At 35.3% G+C, this 21,930-nt stretch overlaps 1 protein-coding gene across 3 annotated transcripts in view; it reads right to left on the minus strand.

Annotated features, from left to right (window-relative positions):
- The window catches only part of WDR35 (WD repeat domain 35), a 45,848-nt gene that overhangs the window by 19,334 nt on the left and 4,584 nt on the right, over window positions 1–21,930 (minus strand). For 2 of the 3 annotated variants that reach the window (XM_033004525.2, XM_033004528.2), the window contains exons 4-13: window positions 21,771–21,863; window positions 20,131–20,259; window positions 19,781–19,914; window positions 18,164–18,329; window positions 17,922–18,067; window positions 15,718–15,843; window positions 12,405–12,590; window positions 11,789–11,821; window positions 9,612–9,672; window positions 604–748 (exon numbers count right to left, since the gene is read on the minus strand). In XM_033004525.2, the coding sequence (XP_032860416.1) occupies window positions 604–748; window positions 9,612–9,672; window positions 11,789–11,821; window positions 12,405–12,590; window positions 15,718–15,843; window positions 17,922–18,067; window positions 18,164–18,329; window positions 19,781–19,914; window positions 20,131–20,259; window positions 21,771–21,863 (1,219 nt within the window). The remainder of the gene's footprint in view (window positions 1–603; window positions 749–9,611; window positions 9,673–11,788; window positions 11,822–12,404; window positions 12,591–15,717; window positions 15,844–17,921; window positions 18,068–18,163; window positions 18,330–19,780; window positions 19,915–20,130; window positions 20,260–21,770; window positions 21,864–21,930) is intronic. The other variant, XM_033004526.2, reaches the window with a different exon arrangement.

Raw genomic sequence — 21,930 nt, forward strand, 5'->3', positions numbered from 1 at the left:
TATATGGAAGAAAACATAAAATAACACAAAATAAAATCATAATAAAGTTGCAAGCTTGTGGAGGTGACAGAAAAGTTAATGCTACGAAGGAGCACCTGGGAAGGAAATATTTTGGAGGCAAGATGATGTTGACTTTAGCTTGTTTAGTTTGAGAGGATATAAGTCCATACAGGATTAGATGTGAAAGATACAGACACAAGTGTATTTAGAGAAGAACTAGCTAGATAGACTGTGTCCTTACAGCCAGTAACGCACAAGGTGCAGTTGAAGTTATCAGAGGGAATATAGCTGCCTAGAAACTAGAAGTATGGAGAAGAAAAAGGGGAGGGAGGACAAAAAAGTATCAAGACACACAGCTCTAAGGGAAGCACAAAGCGAGCAGGACACTGAACAGGAACTAAGGCAAAAAGTCTGAGTTTGGATAACAAACAGACGTTTGTTATGAAAAACTATTCTTTAGTATTTAATCTTAAAGGTCTGCAAGTCAACAAATCTGAGAAGAAAAATTAGAAGACAAGAGTTCACATTTTAGGCGTGGGAAAATCCACCTTTATCAATGATACCAATGGAAAGGAAGAAAAATGACAAAGCCTGAAGACAAACCTTTCCCTGCCTTCTTTTCTGGTCCGTGCTAGCTGATTAATTTCCATTGCTGTGAGCTTCTTGGCCACACGATACTGCCAGATGTAAAACGCTTCTTTTGAAGCTGCTATCACATGCGTTTTGGTCATTGTGACAAACAACGGCCCTGTTATGAAATCAAAATGGTTGTAAAATTAGAGCGACAAGTATTGGACTAGATGCTAATTTGTAAACTTTTTCCCAGATAGATGAAACCATATCTCCATCCGTTACAAGCAAAAAACAAATACAAATAAATACTCAGAAGTTGACAATCTAGAAGAGATTCTTTGATTAGCACCACCTAAAAACAGACAACAACATTTTGAGTTAGACAAGACCTAGAAATGCTGTTTGCATCTTAGTTAATAGCTGGGCCAAATAACAATTCTTTACCTGCCTGGCAGCAAATTAAATATTTAGCAGAGTGTGCACTTAGTCTTACTTTATTGCATGCAGAGATGACAGTGTAGGAAGGCAGGGCATTTTCTTTACTTTAGCCCTAAGCCCATTTAGAATAGGTGGATAAATTAAGTATCTCATTCCTGCTGCAAATGTTAGGTGAATAAAGAAAAAAAAAAACCACAACAAAACAAAACGCACTCAAATCACTGTTCTTTATAATATAGTTTTGACTGTATTGTGGCTCTTTTTTTTTTTTTCTTTCCCCTTTTACAAGCCTGTTTCATCTTTCTGAAAAACAGTGAACGTACATAAAAAGGCACAGAAAAATATAGAAACTTATTAAGTAAATCCCGCAACGTCTTCAAATTCTACAAGTATATCAGTATGCTACCAGACAAAACAGGCAAATTCAGAAGAATTGTGAAGCCCAGCCTGTTAGTGAAACACTAAGTCTTACAGATAACAAGCTGTAAGTACAAAATCTGATTCTTTTGCAGTGAATCTTTTTTTCTGTTTCATCACGGAACAGAACTCTGGAGGGAGCTATTAGCCTGCCATAAAGAAGAACAGTGCTATTAGAGACAGATGAGGCAAGATTGGTTGAACAGACTTTATTTCTTTGAAACCAAGAGGATTATATAAGCTACCTGATGCCTGTAGAACACTTTTTAGTATAAATGTAAATACTGGATAAGAAGGCTTAGTGAAGATACTTAACATGTGAGCAGTAGTATTGCCTACATTATATGCTACTCAGTGTATTTCATATACATAACACACATTCATTTCAATAATTAGTCACATACAACTAAAGGACACAGTCTCCTCTGTTTCATTAACAGCATTAATAAATTCTAAGTATTTGCTCTGTTCTTGTATCACCTTACAGATGCACATGCTGTAAGAATCAATTCTTTTATCCTTTAAAAATTAAACATGACAATTTCCTGACCTGTGAGGGAATATGGCTTCCTGTTGCTCAAATGACAGAATTTTGGTACTAAGCCTCATATTTGGACTCAGCTTATTCAACATTTGAACACTTTACTCCAAGACAGTGCTAAACCAAGCCCACATCTGACAGCCATGGGCATTCCTCAGACTTACCAGGTGGCTCCCCATTTGACCTACAGCTTCCATGGAGCCTAAACTTACTTGTTTGTGTACACATCAAAGTACCCCAATCTGGGAAAAAAGCATGTTCACAGAAGCTCTGTTGTGATCCAGAAACAAAGCGGCAACACATCTATGCTTTATCCAGAGAAATGCAATCAATTAGGAATTTTATGAACATGCCTAAGACTTAAACTGATCGTTGCTGTCAAAAAAAACCCCACACACCAACTCCTGACACATTTCCCTGGCACTTCTTTTACCACCAGCTCTAGCAGTAGCTTGACCACAGACTAAGTTGGATGAGTTCATTCATCTAACTGATCTCAAAATTAAATAAATATAAGATTAGTTTAAGTTGGATTAAAGAGAAAATCACAAATGCTAGAGAGTGCAGGAATGAGCAGCCAGCATGGAGGGCAAGGTCTTCTTTGCAACAGCAGGCTAAATGATGATGGGTTTTAAACCAAATGTGAAAATTGCAAGGAGAGGGATACACAGCACACAGACATAATCAGCAGCATCAGATCCATTCAAAAATGCATCTGGAAGAGCAATATCTGTATGTGGGAGCCAATGCTTTTATAAAACTGCCTATATAGCTTAAACAATTGCAAAGAAGTAGGACATACAGGATTTTTTCTAGAATTACTTTAGCATTTTATACTAGGCAGTCATTAAACGAACAAACACACAAAAACAAAATACAGAAAAATCTATGGAAAAATAAATTAAAATCCAAGACTAGACTGGACATTAGGAAGCATTTCTTTCCCAAGAGGGTGGTCAAACACTGCAACAGGCTTCCTAGAGAGGTGGTCAATGCCCCAAGCCTGTCAGTTTTTAAGATCTTTTTGCCCTTCGCATGCTTTAACTTTTCATCAGCCCTGGAGAGATCAGGCAGTTGAACGAGATATCATCGTAGGTCCCTTCCAATGGAAAGTATTCTATTCTGTTCTATTCCCCCTTCTCATCTCAGAGCCTTAATCACTGGGCTACACTGCTCCTAAAACGCCTTCCTTCTTGGCTGCGTAACAGCATAGATTCATAACAAGCAAAGAATGCTCCAGCCACTCCAGCTTTGGGCTGTTGCGGTGGCAGAGAAGGAAGGAATGGGATTTGTCCTTTCCTGGGAAAGGAAGGATGCTCAATTCAATCCCTTCAGGCTGAGGAAGACCCAGGATCCCTTTCTAGGCAGATGGTTTAACTACTTCGTTTCCTTTCGTGTAGGGAATATTATCATCTTATACAGAGGCCCTGATTTTAACAGCAAGTGCTGCTCATTTGGGCAGCACTTGAAGTGCCCTTCAAAGAATTCATGCTCTGACTATTAAGCAGACAGAAAAGCAAGCACCTTAAGTCAAAAGGAGGCAAGAAATCTATCTGGACACTCCTCTGCTGAGCATTTCCACTGAATAGTAGCTTTTCATGATAAATATGTGGACTTCAGAGACCTGAGACTGTCTAGCTCTTCCCACTGATTCTGCAGATAGATAACTTCATTATTCATGACTTAATACTTAAATGTCAGACTCTGAAAATATGTATGGAAAACATTTAAACAGGTGCCTTATTTTTCAGTGATCGAATACTGAAAAAGATTAAACACAACATCCCATCAGAACAACGCCAACATGTGAAACAACTGCCCTTTGAAGCTACTGCCCTTTAAGTTTTCTCTGGCCCTACTTTCTCTTCTCACCTCATTTCTCTTCACTGCTCCTTCATAAAACCTGCTCCCTGAAGGAGAGAAACTTTACTTTTTAGATATCCAGGAATCTCAAATAACCTTCTGCAATGTCTGTATTTCATCCACACTCACTCCATCTTACTTTAAAACAGTTAGAAAACAGCTGCTTTCATGTCTAATCTTCTTTAAAAAGTAGTAGATGGAAAATAAAACATGACTATATTATTTCGCTGCATGAAAAAGCTGAGACACTTTCTAGTATATGAAATAGGATATACAAAGAGAGATAAGTAATCCCACCTAAATCTGATGGAAAGGAAGCAATCTGACAGACAGACACAAGATTAAACTGTTGCTTTCATACAAGCCTGTTACAGGCTGTTCCTGAGAAACAGGGACAAACTTTGTCTGATTAATAACATCTACCTAATTTTAGAGCTTGATTTGAATGTCTCTGGAAGTGTTAGCTCATAAATAGAAGAAAATGTCAGACAGCAGAAGGGACAACTGAACTGCACATGGGACAACTCATCACTGACCAGCCTACAGAACACAAATAAATACTAAAAATCTGTTATAGTTTACTTTAAAATGATCAGCTTTAAGTAATAGCAAATTCAAGCGCTGTTTCACATATAGTTAGTCATCCTTGTTAAGGCATCCCGGAGGGAGGTGACACACCTAGGCATGACTCCAGCACTCTGCCTTTAATACACCTGTATGTTGATCAGGCTGTTGTATTCATTTCACTAGGCGCTAACACACAGGTGAAAGATAACCCAACACTTCACTATGTCAGTGCTCCAAGACACATGTAAGAAGATGATATAACCCAGCCTGAGTGACATTTTCTTAGCAGATACCATCTGTTGTGTTTCCATTTAAAAAGATATTATATAACAAGGTATTTAACCTACTGTAGGCTATATTTAGTTATTCATGAAAGGACTTTGACAGAAACCCTGTGAGCCTGTGGAACAAGCACAGAGGAAATTGGGTTGGTTAATTTTTGTACCTTCGTAGGATGGAACATAATCATGCTAGACAATGGAGAAAAGACTAATTTATTGTCTAGCAAACACTAGCTATTGTGAAGGATCCTAAAAAAAGGCACAGGAAGCACAGGAAGAAAAATGCCCTTGAACAAAATAAAGTGCAACATGAGGAAGAGCTTGAAGGTGTAGCCATCCATCAATGTCTAAAGAAAGATGAAGTGATGGCCTTTAACCAGATAATGACTGATTAATCCTTTTTTGCCATCATTATCAGATACAAACATTAGAAAGCTAATGACATAATTAAAAATTCAATAGAATAAAGGAATAAGCACTTTTTCTTTTTTGGAGCCCTTCTTGAACTATTAATTTAGAGCCCAACAACATAAGATTTGGATCTCCTGAGGGCAAATCAGACATTGCACACTGTCACAATTACTTTGTCATTAGGAGACTAATATTATTGAAACAATTTTATAAAATTATATAAATTGACAATTCATACAAATTGTGCCTTAACACACATTCTCAGATGCATTCTTCAAATACTCTGTCAGCTACTTAGCATGCCTAGATTAGCAATCTTTTTTCTCTACTGTTTCCTACAAGGTCAAAGCCCAAGAGACCTGTAGGATACCAAAGTCTCAAGGAGTGAAATCTTTATGCTCAGTAGAGCCAGGTAATAGCTATTCCAACAAGGGGCACTCTGATTAAAAAAAAACAACAAAAAAACCAACAACAACAAAAAAAAAACCAAACAAAAAAACAGAAGATATTGTGTGTTCAATTTGCAGTAATTACAGCCAGTCAAAATGTAGTTTAGACTCATGGCAGTCAAGAGCACCCACTTAAGAATAGGCAGTAGGACACAGATACCGAGTGGTCTGTTGAGGAACATCCTGCTAAACAAGAAGGTATTTTTCATAGGTATTTATGAAAATCAAAAAGGTAACAACCTGTGTTTTTAAACCACTCCAAGACACACTTAGATGTCTGGAATGAGAACAAGAGTTCAAAACAAAAATTACTTAATTACTTAAGCAAACTATCTTCTGGGCAGAACTCAATGGAACAATGTATTGTTTTACTAAAAGAGTAGTCCAAAACACTGTTTTGGTAGGAGAGAAAAAAAAAAAAAAAAAAGAATTTCACAGACCGATAATATGTTTTTCATAAGTCAATGACACCCCTCCAGTTATCTTGAGTAAGAAATATGTTAATTTTACTTTTGTACTACTTGCATCTTAAATTATTAATGATTACTCTCACCTGATAATTGATTTAAAGCTGATTTTTTTTTGCATTTTTAAAGAGAATAAAGGGATAATGATTTTTTTAGAAATGATGCACCAAGTGGATTCTGAAAAGAACATACAGAAAAGTCTTCTGCCTTTAAGGTTTTACAAGGTCTTCTCTCTCTATTGACCTGGGCAAGGCCAGCCAGCTGCTTAAATTTAGCACCCTGTCAAACTGGAACAATTACACTTTCTACTGCCAACAAGCTGCAACTGTGGTAAACAGCATGATATACTCTAGATTAAAGACCTTGACTGTGTAGAAGTATCTACACCTTGCACAAACTGACCTTATGTTGTAAATATTTCAAGTTGTCTGTAAAGTTGTATCTTCAAGGGTTACAGAAAAAGAAAAGCAACTATGATAAAACCAGCACAATGTGTTCCAAAAGTGTTGCATTTATAGATGTTTGCTTTTCACTTTCACCTTCAATCCCTTCTGTAAATTTGGTGGGCTAACTTTAAAGGAGTCTTACAGGATGCATATATTGAACAAAAAAAAAAAAGGTTGAATCTTTGGCTGTTTTTACTATACAGAAATACAGAAATGAAAGACTTGTTATGTTTGAACTACTGGGGCTACAGAATTTTTTCTGGACTCAAAAATGCAAATATTCCTAACCAAGTATTTGCCCATCTGTGAGGCTGAAGGCTACAGCATGTAGCTTTTTCACAAATGAACTCACACTAGGAAAGAGCATTGTAAATCTATGCACTAAACCGATCCTCTGACACTGGAGGGAACAGAAGCAGACTGCAGAAAGCTTAGTTAAGCTAAAGGAAGAGAAGCTTTTTCCAGATTGTTTAATCTCTTCAGCATAATTCAAGTACAGCTGGAACAACAGCAGCATTTTTCAATTAAATAGCATTTCTCTTTAACTGTTTTCAGCCACTGGAGAAGATTCTTTTCTTGTGTACAGACAGCTGTAGGAGACGGGTTGTAATGGGGGAATCAAATAAACTGGTACCTTTGTTTATAATGTAAATGAATAAAACTAACACAGATAGATTTAGAAAACTCACATAGAACACTAGAAAAATGCAAAGAAAATAGTTTAAATGAAGAGTTAGAGGTGTACATGTGAAGCTAATTTTGACTGTCTGAGTGGGATTTGTCTCACCTATTTTTAGACATCTCTGACAGAGATGAGCTGGTTGCCCTGGGCTTCTTTGTACCCAGTGGAGAGCAAAAAGACATCTTTCAGAAATGATTCACTGAACTTGTTTTAGATATCAACTGCAGAAATTAGATGAACTACTCCCTATAAATCCCAGAATCCTCTTCCCACCGCCCCAATCCCACCTGTCAATACGACCAGGAGACTAGTAGGCACATACAGTACAGACATCTGATAAGGAAGGGGGACGGACAGGGGACACACAAGAGACACCCCACCCACAGCACTACCACCTACTACATCATCTTACTTCGGTGCTCTAGTTTTTGTTGTTGGTTTGTTTGTTTTTTCCCCTCTATCCATTGTAAAATTCTTGGTATTGAATTTCCTGGGCACTTTAGCCCTTAAGATTCTGATATGCCACCCCTATTGTAAAAGGTAGCAAGAGGGCAAACTGACAAACAGAAGTTATGAGACTAAAACGTATTACAATATTTCATATACTTTCCATAGGACAAATAAGCCAAACTCATTCATCAGAGCAGGATATTCTTCATTTTAATTATGATCTACATTATAGGGCACGAATTTCACAATACATATTTGACTCACAGCTGATTTCCTACTGCTATCACTAAAAAACTGAACAAAGTTAGAAAATTACTGTTTAGTAGCAGTGGTTGAGGAAAATAATCATCTTGATGATCTCAGCTGTCTCTGTTCTTTGGTTAATTCTTTTTCCTACCTATATTCTTCTGTGAATTGTTGTTACTTCCTTGTCTTAGAGGTATTCACCTTACTTTCTTCATGATTTCTATCTTACCAGAACTTTGCTAGACCCTTTCCCCATCTATCTGGTAAAACAGAATGGCTGTTTGTTTAGTGTTTAATACTAACACCAAGTATTAGCACTCTGGCTTGGAACTAACTTCTCTGATGAGAAAGAAGAGTTACTTTTTGCAGAGAGGATGAAACACTGGTTCTAGGAAGCAAATTACATCAAAAAAAGTTCATGAGGTTTCTTGACATAATAGCTACATCTCTTTTTGGCACGGGTAGGGAAAAGATTTTGGTTTGTTTAAAAATTAACCTTAATTTCTGCAGAATCAGAGCACCGAAGTCCCAAAGCTACATGCACGTATTAAGTAGATACCTTTACATTAATAAAATAAGAGAGGAGGAATTCTTCCAGGTTTACAAAAAGCAGTTGGTTTTTATTCATAAACTGTTCCAATATGGCTATGCTCTTCTGTTGTACCAACCATATACAATTTTTTTTTCCTAAGTATTTTAGTGGGCTTAGAAAGTGCTCACCTTTATAATACAGTGGAATCACATTAGATGTCTACTGACAAATAAACCTTCTACTTACCATAAATTTAGCTAAGAGATTCTAAAAATAACTATTTATTTTTCATTTAAATAACTATATTCTGTCATTCAAAAGCAAATTAACGTTTTTGCTAAAACTTCATGACAAATGATTTAGCCTTTCAGCAAAACAGAAAAGATAATCAAAAAATCAAGCTTCAAAAAGAAAACTGGAAATCGGGTTCAGAGTATCTATTCGGAATCAAAATTCAGATCCATGTGGATAACAAACCAAAAATAAAGCAAAACACAGAACAAAAGTGGACCCGTTAATCAAAAAGCAGATTAATTCGTCAGTTTGTCGCACATCTGTTTGAAGGGAAAAAAAAAAAAATTATCTTTGTTCTCTAGCAAAACTCCCTGAAAACAGGATGATAAGAAAAAGATATTATCAACACTGAAATATGAAAAATTGATCTTTAATATATTTGGTAAGCAGAAACATGTTATTTGTAAATGAAAGTTCAGATCAAGCTACTTCAATTGCTCTGAGAAACTGGATCCTCTTCCAAAAAATACATTTTCTTAAAAAAAAAAAAAAAGAGTTGAATTACCACTGTTGTGAAGGAAAAGCTGAATTACCAAGGACATCCATTAAAAAAAAGGAAAAGTAACAATGTTTTTAAATTCCATTTTAAGTATTTTGTGTTAACTGGAATATCAGTTTAAATTTAGCCAATTATTACAAAGAATAGGACTGGTTTTATAAGCCACTATTTTTATTAACAGAGTAATTAATAGGTCATTTCCAGCAGAAATTACAGTTCACAGCATGGGAACCCCTGATTACATGTTTATTACATTTAGGGAGAGTCCAAGTAGAAGTGAGAAGCCAATATAAAAATCACAGTCACAACCACATATAGAACAGGAGGTCACAGCATTTGGATGCAGTGGGTGTTACCACATAGTGATTGTTCCATTGAACAACAAACTTGCATAAGAAATTCTTTATAATGAGTAGGAAAAAAGCAACAGGATAAGACTATTGCAAGTTGCTTACCTATATCAATATATTTTGGGTCCAAGGGAGTGCCAATAGAATTGCAGAGAACCAGCACATACTGTATGGAAATAAAAGCAGGTGCCATTACAACCACATTTGTTATAAATCAGTAAGGTGTACAAGGTTTTCTGTGAAGGTGTCTCTCATAACCCACATTTCACACAATCTAATGCTGATCAGCAACAGAAAACAGAGACCATGACTGCAGTAAATATAAAGCTGCATAAGCATGAGAGTAATGAGATATTTGCCAATTAGCACTATAAACGAAGCCAAGCACAAAACAGGAAAATGACCAGCTGTTTTAAGTGAAAGAGCAAACCTACCAGACAAAAACCAACACGTAGGTTGTACCACCAGCAGGGTCCACAGATAACATGCGGGCAAGACAGCCAGTGTCTCGGCCCCTGCTCTGTGGGGCACACACTGTACTGCAATTATTTATTCTCATTATATACCAGCAATTTCTGAGTAATTCAACTCTTGTCTGCATGTTCATGCAAAAGATAATCTAAAAAACTGCATCAGACCCCCTCGCTAGCTCCTAGAAGTTAAGACCCTTGTTCTATCCTTTGCAGACCTCGATCTCCTTGAAGAAGGAGACTCCAAGAAGACTACACTGTGGAGATAATTGTGACTATGGCTATTCCTCCACCCTGCAGTATCACAGATACTACAAAACTAATGAGTTTTGTTAGCTTTGAGCATCTTGTAATCCTGCTCAGGAAGGCTTTGATAGCACAGATACCTCAGATTGGTCTGTTAAGCTCAGGAAGATGCAAATAAATAAAAATTGACCTAGACATCAATGCTTCATTGTTGTTGTTGTTGATGTATTTATTTTTCCAGACCTAAATCAAGGATTAAATAACTTTATGATGATTTCACAGGGAAATAAGAACATCTTGAACGAGAAATGTGGAAATTAAGTAGCAACTTTTACTGTAACAGTCTTCAGATTTAAAAAAAAAAAAAAAAAAAAAAAGTAAAGAAATACACAACTGCCAAAACTTGATTTGGCTAAGAACCGTTATCTTGACTCTCCAGGAAATGAAAGACAATTAGCTCTTCATAGATCTTTCACCTCCTGAACAACTCACATAATAGTAGCAGGCAACAGAATAGCTTTACCCCTTTAAACTGATGTTATTAATCACCTGAGAATGGCAGAACTTGGGTTTTCACCTACTGTATGAACTTCATTCTTTCAGAGAAAAATACCTGGACAAAGATTTCTTTTCATTAAATATTTTTCTGGTTCTGCCACCAATAAACACCTCTCCAAAATAGTATTTTTATATCTTTGTTCATGAATTAAACTTTCCACCAGCATTCTCAAATTTCTCTTTTCCAAAAAATATGTTGAGCCTCCACCTCTGTAGGAAACCACACCTGACTTATTAAACTATTTACTGTTTGTTTCCATTATTTTTATATTAATTCTTCTCTGACAAATTCACTATTTAATCAATTTATCTTTTATGCCCTTTTTACTTATTTCTGTGACTCAGTCTCAGAGACTGCCAAGGGGTCATGGAGTAACAGTATCCAAGACAGAGGCTCCACGATCTACAGACGTGGTGCCTGGAGCAGGGAGTCTGTATTGTCTGACTTGATCAAAGCAGAAAGTTCAAGCCTTGCCGGGGGTATCAACATTAAGTTCTTTATAACTTACTAACATTCACATCTGCTTGAAATACCTTTAAACAGTTCCTGCTGAAATTAGTAATTTTTGCCCCATCAGCTATTGTACTTTTTGTTGTCTTGAAATCACAATTTTAATGACTGAAATCTACTGCAAAACAAATCTGTTTTTCAGAAAGCAACTCTAATGAACTGCTACCCAAAGGATAAGCTTGTTCACTTAATTTCGTAAAAAGTGACACCCCACGGTATTAATAATTACACTGGAGCCATTTTGAAATAATTGAAAGATGCTTATCTGTAATTTTCAGGTGCTAAAATTAAATCTCTTATTTATGCTTAAGAAAGTTACACTAAGTCCCTGCACTGTTTGTTTCCTATTTCAAAAATACAACCCAGAAAAATCTCATTTTATTGCACTCCATTTCAACAAATAGTTTTGGCCTTGTATACCATATTTTCAATCCATATGACAGGATATAATTTCTTGCACAATCAAGCAAAGCAGCACTAAAGTTTTTTTTTTTTACCGTTGCACCAATTGACTCCGTCTCATGCTCCTCCTTTGTAAGCAATATGCAAGTGATACAGAAAATAATTCAGAAGTGAATGCAGTAAGAAAAACCATGTAACCATGTAACAGAGCATCATGCTCACCAAACATATATTAAAAAGGATACATTCATCATATCATCTGTCACTACATTTTAAATAAATAAATAAATGGAGCAGTTTGTAGTAACGTGATTTAAAATTCCCCCTTTTTTACCATTTCTGACTGATTAAATATTCATTACCATTCTGATGCTCTCCTGCTTTTAGCTTGTCTTTGAACAACTGTTCTGAATACTTCTAAAGAAACATTAATCTGGAAGCCTGAAGTTTTCATTAAGCTACTAATAGCTACAAGCAGTTCCAATGTAAAGGCAGTTAATCAGTTCTGCACATTTTTGCTATTACTTTGTTGTCTGTTGGGGTTCTTTGTTTTTAAACATGAAGCCCATTCAAGTGCCATTCTGTCAAATGACAAATGAATGGCACGCTCTGAGACAGATTCAGAATTTTACATTTCATTTTATTCTGGCTGCAAAGCGCTGACAAGTGGAACAGAGCACTTCAAGTGAAAAATTAAAAGAAAGACTTTACCTGAGGTTGATTTTCATCTGCTTTAGTTGCTAACACACAGAAGTCTCCATAAGTTGTTATGGAAATCAAGCTCTTGACATATTTCACATACTTTTCATTGTTTTTTGTGTCCCAAAAGACTACACAGTATTCTGGACGATCAGGTCGGGTATACGCATAAACAACCGTATTGGAGCAGTAACCCCACTGCCAAGAGAGACAATTTTGATAAAACCTGTCAGAAATTATAAGAATTCAATAATAAATTGTTCACAGCTATGAAAGAAAGTACTTATTTCATATATACAATCAGTATTCAATATTCTTTAACTGTCAAGTGATGAACTAATTTATTAAAAGTATGTGAACACAGCTCCAGCAGTTAGTTATTTGCGCAGTATTAAACTGGCAGAAGTCTTCCCATCACACAGAATATCCCCTTGCAATCAGAACTGGAGGATCAACCTCAACATGTGACAAGATCTCACTTCCCCTTGTTTCTTCCTTGGTCAGCAGGTCCGCTGTGATGATGTTTTTTGCCATGAAAATGCTTGTTCTGTGACTACTGAATTAGAAACCCAAAGATAATTTCCCAAGGGAAGTATAATAAACACCTCAAACAGTGCACTTCCTGCAGCAGATGAAAATAAGCAATTATATTACAGCACTGTAATAACTCATATCACCTCTTCCATATTAGTAACATGAGGAAAAATCTTCCTTTCCCTCCAGAAGCATATAATTATTCATGTAACAGGTAGGAGAAGGGGCAAAAAGGCAAGAAAAGAAATGGAATATCCAAAAACTGTAAAAACCATGAAGATGTATTTTATTGCATTCAGTTGATTTAAGTTATTGAAAATAATAATGAAAACGCTAACACAGCCGGATCAAAAAATATCTCAGAAAGGAGATGAAGCTGACAAATAAATGAGTTATACAGTAAACCACTTAAGGTTGATGATGCAATTGAAGAAACACTAACAGAATTCTCTGCATCAGCATTTACTAGAGACAGAAGAAAGCTTGTTATAGAGCTGGCCAGAAGGGTTCTCACACTCTACAGGGAATGAAACTGAGACAGTAAACCAAAGCATCAGCAACAGAACTTTTAGAATTGATCTATAAACTGAATCATAATAAATTGTCAGAATCCAAAGATTTTCACCCAAGTAGAGTTCCATGGGAATTCAAACACAATGTTGTAGAGTACATCCAGAGAAACAGGAATGGGCAGAGGTAAAAAGCATTATGATTCTGCGAATCACAAATCAGTAAATCCAGCTTTCACACAAGGTAGAGATGTAAGAAAAAAAAAAAAAAAAACAATGGAAAAGGATAAATACAGCACATTGGACACTTGTGTTTTTAGCCCTGGAAGTTGTACCTCATTAATTTATTATTATTTCTTTTCTTTCAAAAAGGCAAGTGAATGAAGATGACCCAACTGATATGACCTACTTGGATTTTCAAGAAAATCAAGCTCATTTTGGATACAGGAAAAAAAATAAAAGGATTGGAATAAAGGTAATTTATGACAACCAAGAGCACTACCCACAGTATCCTTCCCAGAGGCGCAAGCTGGAACTTACACTATTCTCAATATTCAAAGTTTATATGAAAGGAGTAAGTTATGTTTGTCAAATCTAAAACTGATTTCAAGAAGTGGCAAAGGACCCCAGAATCCTGGATGATGAGGATATAAAGTAAAATCCAACATAGATTTGAACAAGGTAATACACACCAGAAGAAATGTAACCAGAGCTGTAGACTCTAAATTAGTATTACAACTCCAAAAAGATACCATGTAAACTACGAATAGTTTAAAAAAAGATCAGCTGAAGTCATAGCTTTTACTGTCATTCATTTAGAGCCTCCTTTCTCTTACTATGGCAATACTTGAAAAATATAGGAAACTGGATTATTCAGTAGACTGGTAATGTGATACTAACACTTCATCTCCAGGTCATTAATTCCAATCTGGCCTAAATTAATGACAGCTTTGAATCACTACCATTTAATGACTCTAACCTTTTAGAATATCTAGTTCCTAGAAGGGAGTTACTGATATAGCAAGAAAGAACACAGTGGTAGTAATGTTCATTATCAATTGAAGGACACCCCATATCATTCTCCATAAAATTATTTAACATTGAAACTGAGTATACTACCAGAAAGTTAAGAGTTTATTTGCTGCAGAAATAAATTAATTTGAGCACATCTTTTTTCACTTTAAAGATGCAAAAGGAAAAAACAAACAAACAAACAAAAAAAAAGTTTACATATGCAGCTTCTAAAACTAAGGTTTCAAAACATTATTCATTTGCAAACTGTGCCAGGTCTTGAAATACTTATTGTCTCACAAATACTGATGAGCTTAAGAAAAAGCAATAGGACTGTGTTCCAGCTGTTACGCATTTCCCAGAAAAAACATTAGGTAGCATTTCCTGCAAGACTAAATTTCCAGCTCGAATTTCCAAAGTCTTTTCCAGCAGATTTACAACAAATTGTCTGAGATTGCTTCCTAGCAGATTTGTGTTTATAACTCCCTGACCAATGACATTTCACAAGTGAGTGGAACAATACATTTCAATACAGCTGCAGTATGTTCCTCACATTACACTGTCTCTTTCTTTAATCAGAGTGGTTACACACCAATGATTAAAGAACATACCCTGTGCTGGAAAATAATGTATACAATACTGTATAGTGGACAGTAATTGCTATTTTTTGTTAAACTGTAAATTTAAGTGGAACAGTCCTAATTTTAAGAAAACAAACAAAGAAATCCATGTTAGACAAGATAAAAACATTATTTAGAATTAGCTAAAGACACACTTGAAAGAAGTATACTGGGAACTGAAATATAAGTAGGAAGTACTCCTATCAGGTTGCATTAATTTCTACTGCTCAGGTTTCCACACAACTCTCCTGATTCAAATTAGTAATTCACCACCAAAAAAGTGACAGTAAAAGGAAGGCTCAAACAATTCCCATTGTACCACTTCGCCCACTCAGTTTAACCAAACAGCAATGAAAGCACGGGAGCCTTACCTACATGACAGCTTCAATTAATACCAAATTTAGAATCATGCCCAATTCTTTTAATATTAATAAAGCATACATGAAAATAAAACCATAAATTCATCATAAAAGCAATAGTCAAGTCATTCCATCACTAAGACAGACACATTCTACTAAAACTTCAAGTCAGTAGTGTTGATCAGGCAGTAATTATAAGTTAAGCATTGATTTCTATATTAGAGAAAGCTACTTTTTCAACCTGTTCAGAAAGATAATAAATAACAGGAAACTTATCCACATTACTACATACCTTGTAATCTGGACGAATGTTTGCAAAATATATGTAAGAATCGACAGCTAGTGCAATTTTCAGTCCACTTCCTTCCCAAGACAAGGCAGATATCTGTTTGCCAGGAACTTTCAGTGTGCGCAAATGCTTGTTTAAAACAAGGAAAGAAAAAGATTCTGAATGTATCATAGGAAAACCACTCTAAAATACATAAATGGTAGTTTTGGTAGCTGATGAAAACCAAACATCTATCTTCTTTACAGTACCTCATAATGACTCTCAAATTACAATACACATGCAAACAATGCGGGAGATATTTAATATGCATTACCATAAAGTGTTCTTTTGCCTCAATTCCTTGTCAGAGAAAAGGAAAAACTAGGACTCTCTGATAGTTCAAACTTACAAAAACAAGTAATAGATGGAGAATGACAGTATAAACATTTTTTCCTTTGGATGGTAATTTGAATCACCTTTAAAATTTCAGTTGCTACTAAAATAAACACAGTAATACTGATACCTGACATACCTCAGAAGTTAATTTATGCTGGAAGTGTATTAGTCAGTTGATGTACAACACCCTTAACAGCAGCTGATAGTTTGAACAAATAAAAACATATAGCTAATCTATGTCAAGAGCATACAGTGAATTAACTGCATAGGTACACAATTTGCAGTAAGGCAATAAACAGTTTGCTCTCCTCTATTCTCTTTCAAAAAGTCTAAGAAAGGCAGTTAGATATCCGTTTACAATTTAAGACCTAGCAAAAATATACACTTCCCAACTTTTTTACATATACTTATTTTGCTGTGAAATTTGAAATTAAAAGGAAACAATTGAAAAAAATAACGTTTTAAAAAACTATAACCTTATTTCAACAGAGCACTTGGTTGTGGGAAGCTATTTTGTTTGCAAATAGTATAGAAGTATATAATAGAGGATACATTAATCTACCACTTACTGTAAGATCTTGAGTAATCCTTGGCTTTTAAAAAAATACATTTTACTGAGCAGAACACTGATACTTATGCTTAGATCTAACTTTCATTTTGAGGGCACCACTTTGTGCCCAAAATAAATTTATTGATAACTGTTTACGCAGTTTAGTACCTATTTCATGACTTTGAACAGATGTAAATACCAAGTCCAAATACTGGTCAGACATTATACACAGAAGATACTATCTTCCAAAAAGTTAATTCCTTACCTCAGTATCAGAACTAGTACAAAACAATTCTAAAAACTAAAGAATTTGCTTCTGAACACTAGATGCAGAATCTGGAACGCCTGTTTCAGTTACTGTGAAGGACATTAGCAACACAGCACTACTGCCAAAACCTTTAGTTCCATTTAATACTTTCAACTAAGGAAACCCCTACAGATGATGTTGGAACTTGACCCATTTCACAGCCCAGCTCACAGCTCTATCCTTACCGGTTTTGCTCAGAGCCGGTCTACACTTCCTCTGTAAAAGGCACAAGCTTCCTCACACTCTGGTATGTAACACTAACTTACTGATTTCCATATATATGACTAGGAGGGAATGTGAAATTATATTGCAAGGCAAGAGTAGCACCATGAACAAAAAATACATAGGAAAGTTATCTCTCAATGTTGAACATTTAACATTTATAAAAAAAAAGACAAAGTACAAAAAAACATTTACAAAACAACGTCCCCAACAGAAAAATGAAGATTAGAAACAGTTCACCTTTTCTGAGGTTTCTGAACCACACTTTTTTCTGATAACAGATGTTGTTTTCTCGGTTTTACTGATTCCACAGAGGGGAGCATTCACTACCTTATTTTGAATTCCTAATCTAGAGATGCTGAGGTCTCTTACACGGCCAGTGGAAAAAGACAAGTACTTCCAGATTTGATACACAGATGTTAAGCTAGCATCTTAACTAACACCTAAGCATTCCAGATCACTTATTGACTGGAGTCTGAACTCAGGTATCCTGGCGTTCAAAGTTAGACACTATACATATCCCATCATTTAGTGTTTTAGGAGATGCACTCAGATTTTCTCACGGGCCGCTATCTTGCTGTTCTAAAAGGGTATCTGGTCCTGTGTCATCTTTCCAGATCCAGGTGGATATCCTAGATACCTCAGAGCACATTAAAACACCTACATTTTGACATCCAAATTCCACCAGTAATGACTACATAGACAAAACATAATAAGATTAAGAAAACATTTAAGTATATTTAATATTTTTACCTCACCAAACGGAGTATAGAACTGCACAATGTTTACATCTTTATCTTGAGAAGTTGCTTTTAGGGAGCCTGCCACTGCCAATACGCTTCCACAGTGATTCCACTGAATACATACTACATTCATACCAGTGTCAATCAGAACGGGATCTAGTTTTTAAGAAATAAATATTAGGAATATAAACACAAGTAGACATTTTGGGTCAAGAGTAGCTCAGTAATTAGCAGCCCACATTCTCTACTTACTGTGGTCATTCTCATCTCTCATTATCTGGCATCTTCCATTGTCGTAACAGACAGCAAGACAAGGACAATCTGGTTCAATGTAGCCTTCTGTACCATGATACCAATGTATTCCAGCAATACTGAATGCTCCAGTTAAGTTCACCAAACAACTCAGTTTCATTTTCACCTAGACAAAGATATTTAGTCATTTAAAGTCATATATGATGTGTTATTTAGAAGAACAATTTATAACCCTATTGATACCTTGCAAAAGACCAGATGCCTATGCAAAACTTTTTTCCTGTCCCAAGAAAAATTTTCACATCTCAAAATTTTAAGTTTGAAAAACTTCCTTATTAAAAGCCAGATCAGATATATGGAAACACTTATTTTAACTACAAGAGTACTTTATGTCGTCATTTTCATTCTTTGAAAAGTAACTTAAAACCAAAGAAAAGAAAACAAAAAAAACAAACCAGCCATCACACACAGATATGCGCATACACATAAGGAACCCGACTGGAACTCTGCAAAAAATAAAAATAGTTTCGAACCATTCTTGGCCACAAGATTTTTTTTTTTTTAAAGAAAACTTTTGTCAGCTTTTTCTTGATAAAAAATCTCTTGAATAAGATATAAAAATAATTGGAAAAAGTGTCCAAATTAGAACACCAATTAAGATAAGTTTACTTTTGTAATAATTATCCCTGTATATCTGGTAACACAGGCCTCTTCTGAAACATGAGAGTGCACCTGGATTACTTTGAGGAAGGCTACCAGGTAAGTGGAGGGGGGGGGGGGGGGGAACAGGCAGGGGGAGAGAGAGAGTGAGTGCACAACCATACATATTGTTGATAAAAGGAAAGGGGGGAGCAGGGGGAGTGACAACAACTTATTTAAAGAATTTCAGTAATTTACAGCACATGCTCAAAACACTATGACTCACAGAGTGGGAAGAAAAATACAGTGGGGGGTTAAAGAAAAGAAAATAGGAAGGGTAGCATACTTTCTTACGAAAGGGAAGGAAAAGAAAAGAAAGGAGGAATAAATTGACCATAATAGGCATCTAAAAGTCATGGTTCTTGTCAAAGTCAGTGTTTTACTTCTCTTTAGCATTTTGTCATTCATATTCCAATACTCCAAATAAATAGATAAAAATAACTAAGTAAACCAAAGTTGTAGGAATGCAGCAATATTATAGTTACTTCCTTTCATTTTTCCCCTTATTACCAGGTTTTCTCTGAAGCATGTAACATTCCTTATGTAATAAAGAATGACAGCAGCAATAGGAAAATAAACTACTGCTTTATTCTAAAGGCACACTAGTACTTTTAAAATGAGCTTCATTTAATGTAATTAGTATCACCATACATATTTCTATATTTTCAGTAACTACTGCAAGGCAAAAAGGCATTAGTTGATGTGATATTAATTTAGCTACTAGGAAATATTTATATTAAAAATCTGCAGCTGCATAAATCTTGAATAAAAACTTTGTGCACAACACCTTGTCAAGTTTTCAGTACTGAAGTCCACCAACTATAAAGTCCAACTAAACAAATGAACGTGAAATAAATTAAGAAGTAAGTTTTTATGCCTGTTGAAGTTAATACCTTTATTATACCACCATGAACTTACAATAAAGTTTCCCTGATTGTCATAAATGTGAATCTCTCCATTTGCCATTCCAAAGAGTAAAACTTTGCTATCGGAGGACCAGGCCACATGGCACAGGTGGGTACCCTTCAAGTCTTTTCCCCAAATGCGATTGCCTGCAACAGAACATTGACTGTACTTAATAAACATAGCACAAAAATAAAAATAGGATGTAATTTACCAATGTAAATCTAAAATAGGTAAAGAAAGTCAAAGCAACAATTAGAAAGTTAACTATTAATTGCATTTATCTAGAGAAACAGAGCCACTATGTATGTAATACTGAAAACAAAAGCTATGTAATACCACAACTAGTAGGGCTTAAATTTTACCATCCACTGATCCAACAATTACAGCTCCATCTTCATATACGATACAAATCTTTTGTCCATCAGCATTCCAGCTCATACTCCGAACAACAGATTTATTTCTATTGTTAATCATCTCTTCATACCAAGCACCTATTAGTAGTGAATGAAAAACTGTGTTACACTTCCAATCTGATAATCATCTAGTCGATTCACAGTACACGCTAATCACTGAATCCAAAGAGTAAAATTAGTCTCAATTAAAAAGATACACAAATAGGATGGTAATGACATTTCTTAGCAATATGGATTCCCGAAGTTGTTAAAAAAAAAAAAAAAAAACCCCAAATAAAACATAATACAGAAACACAAAAAGTTTATGTTATCAATCAAATTAGGTGTTCCATGAAATGGAGAAACCTGAAAAAGGTCTATTTGTAAGTAAACATGAGATAGTAGGTTACATATGATTCTGCAATATAATATACAACAAAAAGCTACACAATCAGTAAGTTTTGGAAAGGAATTAAATCCAAAAATCTTCTGCCCCTTCAGTAAAACTCTAGCAAAACTATACTATAGTGTCCTACAGACTACATAGGCATAATTATTGTGAAACCCAGTGTTCAGAGCTACATATTTCCAAAAAGAACCTGACAAATGAGGAATCAGAGAAGGAAGTCAAAGTCTGAGAGGGGCCCTACAGGAAGAGATCTGTGCTTATGTAAGTTCAGAACTGACAAGAATACACTAGGAAACATAAACGGAGGGAACAACTGTCTTTGATAGGAATATGTATTAAGCAATTCACTGGTTCTTTTCCAAAACTAAGAGATGATTTATGTGACAGTAGCCACCAAGTATCAGGCAGAAAGACTAATCAAATGATATTCTTTATTCCTGAAATGAGAAGCTGAGCTGAGACTTTGTTTCCACTGTTCATTAAACAAAAATCCCCAAGAGAAAAAGGAAACCCTTGATTTTCATTTTCTTTCCCACAGGTGCTGGAAAGTGATTGTCTGAGAGGTGTGCTGGCCTTCAAATGTATTAAAGTGTACGAAAGAAGTATGTGTACGTGTGAAAAGATCAAGAACAATAAAAGCCAGCTACAGCAATACACTGGTTAGTCATATTAGTTCACTGCCTTAATTAAACATTTATAAATATTGTTTTTATGGAAGTATTTAAGTGATGTTCTAAGCAGGGCTGCTAACCTCTTGTAGTTCTACCAGTATGTATGTGCTTGATGCACTTTGCAGAACTATTTAAATATTACATTGATACCCAGAACAGAACCTACACAAAGAAGCAATGTCTTTTTTGTTTCATTTTGTTCAATATACTTTTTCCCTCCAAGGGAATAAAGTAACAGAGATAAGAAAATAAGAAATTTCTATCAGTTTAGCAGCATATGGCTAAGAACCAGTATCTTCTCCTAAGGTAGCTCTGCAGGACAAATGCCTTTTTGTATGTAACTACACTACAAAAAAATGTAAATAAGTATTATCATGAAAACTTGGAAATTGTTTTACATCTATTTCGAGCTTCACAGTCCGCAAAATAAAAGTCTGAAGAATAATTGTAAAAATTGCTGGGAAAAAAAATATGAAAGATTTCTCACAACATGTAATGTTATCCCATCTCAAATTTATCCTGTAGAATACCTTTATACAGCATCCACACAATGATGAGTCCATTTTGATCACTGGTAGTCAGTTTTTGATACTGTTCATTCCATGTCACCACTTGCACAGAACCTAGAAAATGATACAAATTTTTTATTTATACCATTTAAATAAGTTAATAAAAACCACCATATCCGAC

The sequence above is a fragment of the Tyto alba genome, unplaced genomic scaffold (genome assembly GCF_018691265.1).
Source record: "Tyto alba isolate M040663 unplaced genomic scaffold, T.alba_DEE_v4.0 Super-Scaffold_40, whole genome shotgun sequence".
NCBI classification, from domain to species: Eukaryota; Metazoa; Chordata; class Aves; order Strigiformes; family Tytonidae; genus Tyto; species Tyto alba.